This window comes from Brugia malayi (genome assembly GCF_000002995.4).
Source record: "Brugia malayi strain FR3 genome assembly, contig: Bm_v4_ChrX_scaffold_001, whole genome shotgun sequence".
In the NCBI taxonomy this organism is placed as follows: Eukaryota; Metazoa; Nematoda; class Chromadorea; order Rhabditida; family Onchocercidae; genus Brugia; species Brugia malayi.
The window spans coordinates 6,052,714-6,061,890 of NW_025062479.1; the positions used below are offsets into that span (position 1 = coordinate 6,052,714).

The 9,177-nt window shown below is 34.3% G+C and overlaps 2 protein-coding genes across 2 annotated transcripts; one reads left to right on the forward strand and one right to left on the reverse strand.

Annotated features, from left to right (window-relative positions):
- Positions 1 to 7,130, forward strand: Bma-lgl-1 (Uncharacterized protein; the record flags this gene model as incomplete). The annotated part of the gene is made up of 21 exons (XM_043073805.1): positions 1 to 84; positions 424 to 521; positions 787 to 963; positions 1,132 to 1,287; positions 1,404 to 1,566; positions 1,997 to 2,163; positions 2,597 to 2,757; positions 2,940 to 3,115; positions 3,234 to 3,370; positions 3,593 to 3,732; positions 3,846 to 3,925; positions 4,002 to 4,139; positions 4,222 to 4,370; positions 4,624 to 4,778; positions 5,207 to 5,295; positions 5,441 to 5,549; positions 5,648 to 5,752; positions 5,890 to 6,032; positions 6,117 to 6,276; positions 6,526 to 6,632; positions 6,969 to 7,130. 21 exons carry the CDS (start codon positions 1 to 3, stop codon positions 7,128 to 7,130), a joined length of 2,856 nt encoding a protein of 951 aa, XP_042929739.1.
- A 1,210-nt stretch (positions 7,131 to 8,340) lies between these two features.
- Bm2040 (Uncharacterized protein) lies at positions 8,341 to 8,826 on the reverse strand (the record flags this gene model as incomplete). The annotated part of the gene is made up of 2 exons (XM_043073806.1): positions 8,341 to 8,567; positions 8,649 to 8,826. The coding sequence occupies 2 exons, from the start codon at positions 8,824 to 8,826 to the stop codon at positions 8,341 to 8,343; spliced, it is 405 nt and encodes a 134-aa protein (XP_042929740.1).
- Positions 8,827 to 9,177: the final 351 nt, after the last annotated feature.

Sequence of the window (9,177 nt, forward strand, 5' to 3'; positions counted from 1 at the left end):
ATGTTGCGTTTTCTCCGGAGTCATATACATCCTGCCGGGGATTTCAGGAACGCCGATATTCATGATTTTTTTGAGTATACCCCTGTTAGTGATTAATCATTTCTTTTAGTCAGCCGCCTTTTATAAAATACCATATTTTTATTAGAAGCCCGATGCTGGTAGGTTTTACGGTTTTAAAACCTTTTTTCTTCCTATTTGACTTTCTTTTTATTCTGTTTGACCCAGCAAGTTTCAGAAACTTTGTGAATTGAAATTTAAAACGAATAATATTTTCCGTTTAAAGGATTTGTTATATGTATATAATTTTCCAATAAGTGAGTAAGATTCGGAACTTTCTTTCAATTTTTGTTTGATAGAAAAAGGAGTGGACAGTACAGTGTTTTAATTACTACATTTTGAAAGGAAACGGAACTACACTTGCAGAGTTTGCGACATGGATTCCCACAATTGGTATCGTCCTTGGCGTACGACTACATACTAGGTCTTATGGCAGTAGGTACCAGTGATGGACAAGTTCGAATGTAAGTTTATTATTCTAGACATCCATTATTTAGGATCTTAAATATTAGGTTACTCGCAGTCATAATCGACTGTAGGGTTATATAAAAAAATCAGGATCAAGTAAAACCTGGTATAGTGGGAGCTGTCACATTGATTTTAACTTCTCATTTCATGCTCATAAGTGTTTCCAATTAGTATATACTGTTTATTAGGTTAAGGTTAAGTTGGTAGTTTCGAACTGCATGATATGTTATTATCTTATTGTAATAAGTAGCATAATTACAGATTTGGAGCAGAAAACGTGGAATGGAGTTCCACGACACCTCGAAATACCCCCATTGCCCATATGTACTTTGCTGCAGGACTGGGCTCCCTTATTGTGCTTTGCTCGGATCAGTCTTTTCATAAATTTCAAGTTGCTGGTGACATAATTGAGCGTACTACCGCTACTACTGAGGACAGGTAGTTACTAATACCATGGTAAACAGAGATTCTTTTCATTTAGTTTTAAAGAAATTTTTTTCAAAAATCACCCTTGAAGAGTTTCAGAAAAACCAAGTCATTCATTTTTGAATGGCACATCTTGCTAATAGCAGGAAATTTCCAATAGTTTTATCATTATACTTTTAGATTGAAACGGATAACATGCTGTGAAATGCATAATGTGCAAGATCCAACGAATGCCCGTCTGTTCATTGGTACTATCACGGGTAATTTATTTGGATTATGCGCTGTTTCGCTCGAGTTCTCTGAAGTATTGCTTTTTGAGGAGACAATTGTGAAAAGGTTGATATTTCTAATTTCGAACAGCAGTGCTCCCTTTTTTAGCTTCAAAATCAAATTTTAAGATTTATGAAACTCGATATTCTTCAATGCACCTTTTAAAACTGTTGTACATTCAGCATTAACCCTTCAAAAGACATTGGAAGATCGGCTAATCAGATTATGGTGAATCCGACTGATGTTAATCAAGTTCTGATTGCATTCGATAACCATATCATTGTCCATTACAATTTACTGAGCAACGAGGTGCTGCATCATTGGATTGTTCAGCAAGCAGTTACTGTATGTCATTTATCTTCGTTACTCTTTGGTTTTGTTATGAGCTTCAAATAGGTAGTTGAACAATGTTACAGTGTTCATGCATCAAATAATTTATCTTGCTTCTGAATCCAAGTCGCTTATCAGTACTATTACTCGACTGGTTAATTTTCTATGCGTGCATGTGCATTTGTTTTACATGATGTTGAAATTGACGAGATCGCTTTATGCACAACGTAATTATATTATTTCGGACACATTTTGGTATGGTTTATTAACATTTTGACTCAGAAGCAAACATAAAGCATAGCTTCAACTCGTTTGTCACCAGTCATTGCGAAATTAATGTGACAAGCTTGTTATTCGTATAACTGTCGACCTGTTCTCACATTTGCGCTCTGCAATTTTTGTACCATTTTTAACTTTTCAAATTTTTTAATTTATGCTGTTTTAGAGTTTAGCGTGGCATGTTGATGGAGAATATTTCATTTGTTCGCATAGTGACGGCTCCTTAGGAACATGGAAAATTCAGTGTATGGAACCTATGGAGCCATCGGTCATACCATTTGGCCCATTTCCATGTACTTCAATCAACAAAGTGCAATGGATCTGTGCATCCAGGTGTAGTATAAATCATGTTTTTGCTTGAAAATATTACCTTTTTTTCAGCTCTAACAAATACATGGACGAATTTTTTTTGATATATTTGTAATACTTTATTGACCGAGCTTAAATTTGAATTTCTTAGTAGACCACCAATGATAAGAATAATGTATTGGGATTTCACGTTTTAATGTATTGCAGCATATATTTATATATCTCAAGGCGTAGAAAATCTGATTTTCCCTCATGTGAAACAAGTGGAAATAACCAATTTAGAAATTTTCAAAATTAAGTTTGTTTTTTTGCAGCCTACAGATAAAACGTGAGATTTTAGATGCCCTCTGAATCTTTGGTACAACTCACAAGCGGCATAAGCTTAAATGTTTGATGATAGAGATTTTTCATAATTTACGGGCTTTCAATGCCTTACCAAATATGTGTTGTTATTTAGCCACTCGTTACCGATTAAGTTATTCACCGGCGGAATGCCGCGTGCTTCCTATGGTGATCGCTACACGTTAACAGCAGTACGAGGAGGTAAAATGGTAGTATTCGACTTTGGCAGCGCAATTGTGGACTTCATTGTTGTGCCTTCACTACAAAATCACAAACGTAAGACATAATATATATTATCCCTATTTTCTTAATATTTAGAGTTCCAAACTTTTCAATACAGTAACAAGCAAAATACACTGTGACTCTTAAGTACTGAAAATCGTTTTTGTGACTAACTTATGGTTATAAACATAATAATAATAGGTTATAACAATAAGTAATGCCATTTGTACTCGCAGATGCGGATTATAAAAATTGCTTGGCGTTGTTGATACTTTGTGAACAAGAACTCGTTTGTATCGATTTGACCGATGGAAGTTGGCCACTTGTTAATTTGCCGTATTTGCAGCCGATTCATTCATCTCAAATTACATGTGTTATACACTACTCCAATATTGAAGAGCATGTATGGAAGGTAAACTAACAAGTTTTTCTCCGTTTCATATTTCGTATATTTTTTATTTCAGAGATGAAAAGTTTATTTATAATAATTACTAGAAATACTCAATCAGTGTTTTAAGCTTGATTTATAGGGATTAATTAAAGCAAGCGAAGTCCAAAATAAATTATCATCTAAATGTAAGTGGCCTATTCATGGTGGTGCTGATGCTCAGACACCTGCTCCTTGTGCTGCAACGAATGCGGAAAAACGACAGCTTTTAATCACAGGGCAAGTTTTCTGTGACAATTGCCGGAGATACCCTTTATCCAGTAAATCTGTAGTGAATATTTAGTAATGAATTTCCTTTGTCTATCAGTAGAATTTGTTTATGTTCGCACTTTCACACAGTTGCATTTGTTCATTTGATTTCTTATTTACGTTTATTGTCATTTAAGTTTTGAAACTTTCGGGTGAGATTATGATGTATTATTGCTCATATATTTTTTGAAGACACGAAGACGGTACTGTGAAGTTCTGGTCGACTGGTTCTATCAGTTTGCATTATTTGCTAAAAATTAATACAGCAAAAGAATTTGAAGGCTTCTTTTCAGTAGATGCTGACAGTGATAGAACAGAATGTGAATCTGGAAGTTAGTTGTTTCCTGTATTTATTTTAAATCTAGGGTTAATCAGTACAAACATATCCTTTTTTTAATGCTACTTTGTTAGGGTATAACGAAAATATAAAGTGCAGAATTTTCAGGTAGTTCAGTTGAAGTTTCCAATAACGAAGCGTCTGATGAAGATTCCAATGAAATTACCGATTGGCCTCCTTTTCGCAAGGTCGTTTTGTTCTGTGTGTTACAGTAGAGATCATTCGACCAAGATATATATTGAGTGCAACGCAATTAATTTTAAGGTTGGAACATACGATCCATTTTGCGATGATCCACGTTTAGCCATACAGAAGGTGTATTTCGATGTGACCAACGGACGGTTGGTAGTAGGTGGTCGTGCCGGTCATGTTATCGTATATGATTTGGATGACGAGTCATCGGTAAGATCTTTAAGTAAATTTTAGTCATATTTAAACTATTATATACGTTGGTTTGCGATGTAAGTGTATGAACACTGTTAAGGTAGCATTGACCGTAATAAAAACAGAATATGAGGTTGCGGAAAAATCGAAGTTACCAACAAATATCAGTCAGCAAGCTTTACCTCCTCGGCAAGCTCCATTGTCATATGCGATTGGATATCAGCCTTTCAAAACTGATCAGAACCGAAGGTATATTATTAAAATTAATTTAAATGTGCTGTTTACTGATTTATTTACATATTATAGACCCAGAAAAAGTTTGGGACGCAGTGTTTTGTGTTTTTAATGGCATTAAGTAAACAATCATCTTTAAATTTGGATGAATTAGCAACTGGAACCAATAAATAATGCGACGGGCTTTGAAAGCGATTTTTATATAATTAATATTTTACTTGAAACTAATTACACTTATCTTTAGCTTACACTTACATAATGTTTTTAGCTATCTTATTCAGTTGCGTCCGTCAGTTGCAATAACAGCAGTAGCATCTCTTCGATCACGCAATCTTTTAGCATTTGGGTGCGAGTATGGCTTTGTGATGTGTGATTTAAAAAGCCGGGAAACTCTTATATCCAGATGTCTTATTACTTTAAAAGGTCTTTTTGTGCAGCAGTAAATTTATTTAAATTATTTTCTCTAGTCTTAAAGATCACAGCCATAGGTCTCTCGAGCTAATATTTCGTCGGACTTTTCAGATAAGAAGGTTTAGGATATAGGAATACACTTATTATTTAATTTCGTCCTTTCATCAAAAGACTGTGACTATAAGATTTTAAGATTATGTTGATTTGTCAGCTTTTACAGAAATCGGTCGTTGACCTCCTATCCTAATGCTCTTTCAATTTGTTCGTTGATTTTTTGTCCTAATGCTCTTTCAATTATATATGCTCACGAAGCTGATATGTTAAGTGTTCAGTTGAAAGTGCCAATGAATTATTCATCAAGAGGTGGAATGCATTACACCTTGCATATAACCGGAATGCTTAAAATCATGTTTATATGATTAATATTACATTCATTGCAGAATTAGGAGACGTAAGTACATTATCAAGGTTTAAAAGTATGAAAAAGTCAATCCGTCAGTCGTTTCGTCGCAAGAAAAAAGTTCCACAGGTGTTCTCTTAAAATGCCTTATAAAGTTTGAGCTGGGGCTTTATAATGGCACCGCATAAATTCCGAAATTTTCTGTGCTGTACTTATGTTTATTCAATCAAATTTTGTCAATTTCATTTTAAATAAGAAAATATCGTCGGTTTAGACTGGAAATAACTGCACTGGAGCTGCATGTTCAACTAATAATGATGACCTCGATGAACTGAGACCTGTCGAACGCCAAATTATTTCACGAAACGAGGCACCTTTCAACGGTTGTTTTTTCCTACATTTTTCATTATTTGAAAAAATAATACAGTATTTACATAATGTGAATGACGTTAGTCAGCGACTCATATATGCTACTTTTTAGTTGGTGATCCTCCTATTTCTGCGGTGCGAGTACTTAGATTCTTCCATACAAGCATTCTTTCCATTACTTCCCGCACTGATAGTCTTTGGATTGGAACAAATGGTGGTATGTTTACTCATAATTTTTTTAATAAGCTTCTTTGTGTTCTTCCATAGGGTTAAAAATAATAGGTAACGTTTTTCATCACTTCCATGCAGATATTATAAAAATATGCACATATAAAAAAAATATGCATTATTCAGGAGTGATATTTGCTTATGCAATATTGGATGATGCACTAAAACCGGAAGATGTTTGTATTCTCGTGAAGGAAGTACATTTGCAACATCGGGCTCCAGTTATTGATTTCACCTGCGCAACTGTTGATGGGTTTCAGCTTATAAAAGTGCGGTGAAAAAATCTTCACACATTAAAACTTTTAGAGTATTTGCTTCGTTTCCATATTTACTTTCGAACTGAGACACTTCAGGGCTTGACAGGAACAGAAAGACTGATCGTTTATACCGAAGAACAAATCAAAACGTTTGCGCTTCCGACAATGAAACCAACCAGATTTCGGTATAAATTTACGGGTGTGGAAGGTTCGCGAATTAGAAAGGCTCAGCTTCTTACATTACGATCAACTGCAAGTACATCACTTAATACCTTCAAAATGTTTTTTTTTTTTTGATCGATTAGAACGTTGATCAGGTACAAAAAAATAAAAAATAAAAATAAATCGAATAAAGTCAATCGTTTTTGTGAATAGTAATGTAATTACGAGAAGTCGTCATTTTTCATTTCGATGAAAACTCTGTTTCTCATTTGTAGTTATTTTTCATCTTATTCGTCAAGCTCCATATTAAATTCCATTTGGCTCCTACATTTGGTTCTTTCAGATCGAAAATTGTATGAAAAATTCATTGTTATCATCACGAACCAAGGCGAATTGTTTTTGTTTTCTGCGCTAACTATTAAGCAATTCTTGAAGATTCACTTTACAAAGGTATTTTTATTTATTGTTTTGAGGTTCCCCTCCAGTAACTTTATTTTCTTCATAAAACAATATCTGTTTCTTGCGTTGGATGTTTTGAAATCAAATAGTTATTTGATCAAGGTTTTTATTAAAATTCAAGTTTCTAAGCTTCAGTACATTTTATACATCGTTTCACGTTTCACTTTGTGAATACATTTTCATTTTGACGGTGGGTCTAAAACATAATGTAGGAGTTATGACGTTTAAAAAATTAGAACTTATTATGGAAGCAAAATAAGTAGAATTCTAATATCTCCATACTGAAGTGGTTGCAAAGATTGTCTGCCTATTGCAGTAGATTTTCAGGCTTCTGACGTTGAGGGAATCGCTTCAGCTGTTTTATCTGAAAACGGTGAAATATTTTTTCTACGTCCAGGGGCCAGTGAATTTCAGCGCGCTTCTGTTGCAGCTATGCAACATAATAATTTAATATCGCCTCTCAAGGACAGTGATTTCCCCAAAGTTTAATTATTAGTGCTCTTTGAAAATTTCGAATTTGTTGCATTGTTTATGTTTATCATTTTCTATTGTTTAGGATCAAAATGTACACTTTTTGTTTTGTTAGCTATGTGCATTTTTACGGTATGAAAATTCAATATTTGGAAACCTTTGGTAACTAAAATCCAATGGTTAAATTTCTGTGCTGATCGTATCCGTTTTTCCTTTTTCTTTGCAAGCTGTTCATGAGAATAGTAGTACATTAATTTATGTGTTTGTAATGTCTCTTCGGTAAAATCTGCCGTTCAGTTTTTTAGATAAAAAAGCAGGGAAGTATGCATGCTTATTTTCGTGTATTTGTTAGTTTCCTATATTTGTAATTTAAAATGTTACTTGTGATTTATCATTTGTATCTCTAACTGTACCGCCTTTTTTGATAACAGGTAAAAATTTTTCAATGATCATATCTGTCTTTATTTTGCATTTTGAAATCGCATGAGATTACTATTTCTTCCCTTCAAGCAGTCGTATTTCTTGCTTAACAATGCTGCACCATGATGTGAACTGCACGACTTTTAAGAACCAGCCACTGAGGATGTTAATCGTGTTTCAGATGGCTTTTAATTATGCTGCTTTTTTCAAAGTTCAGGTTGTTCCGTTTGTTTAAAGAACATAAGAGTTGTGTTAACTGTTTAGTTATAACCAAGTTTGACTCATTCAGTAAACTACCTGGACTTCCAACAATTCGTATGTCCAACAAATTTGTGATTTTATTGCTTTGATCGTGCCAATCAAAAATTATGAAAATTATTGTTAAGGAATATCCAAGTACTGGTAGAAAAATCCTACTTAAGCACTAGCAGATTCCATTCTCGAAGGATTAGGGTAGGGGTAAAGTCCTATTTTTCATTTTGGTGTTCTGAATCTAAAAGTGAAGGTAGGACTGGCTAATATCTTATAGTTGCCGGGGAACTCCGAAAAAAATTCGCTTGATAAGGATGGTGTGGATTTTAACATAACGGGTGGTCTATTATAAGAGGAAGTTTGTGATTTGAAAGTGGTCGCTTTTTTTTTACATAACACCAAATATCCGAACAGTCAGTAATGGAAGACTGACTTCTGATTCGTTCAGGGAAGGGCATCGAAGAAGTTATGCACGGAAAAGTCTCATGTAACTTGAATCTGGTCGTTATTTCTAGTAACTGTAGTTCAGTTCGTAAGGTTTTATATACATAAATAGTTACAGGATGAAAGTTGTGAAATAACAGATGGTGAATAAAAATATAACTGGTAAACTTGTTTGGATAGATATGATACCATTACAAAAATCGTTAAAGCAGCGACAGGTGACAATTCGGTAGCCGAATAACGAGAATTGCTGACACATATCAGAGCCTGCCACGGGTAACGCGATGCATCCTCGGTATATTCCGATCACTCTATTTCCTTGGTTCTCGTAGTTGCCAACTGTAGTCAATGATTTTATCGAGGCAGCTCTTTGTACTATATAAAAAGTAAAAATTTGTTAAGTATTAGTAAAAAGCTAACATTTATCAATACCACCAGAGTAAATCGTTGTTTTCATGCAGCCAAAAAGACCATAAATGCAAGGAACGCTTGCTTTTAGGCAGTCGTCAGAGGCGCCGGACGAACATTCGTAGCATGTTATACCATATGCATAGGTGGAATACAGCAGTGTGATTTGCGTGATCACAGAGCTGTTCATCTGCAACATGAGTAAGTGATTGTTAAGCCTGTTTGAGTAATAAACGCAATAGAATGGGTACGAAAACCGGACGTTGCAGTTTTTCAATTGTTATTTTATTAATCGGTATTTTGCACTGTGAAACGAGTGAGAGCGTGAAACTACGTAATTCTTGTCCACTTCGAATCAGTTACCTTGAGTGCTGAGAATAAAAAAGTTGGTAAGAAGGCTTATTAAAATTTCTAACCCATCTCACAACCATGAAAACGTAGGCATAAGCAAATGAAAACAATATTTAGTTTTATATTAAATATAGGATCGAAACTTAGTTACGAGTATTCTGCTGTTAAATGTCAAATGTAAAGAAATGAA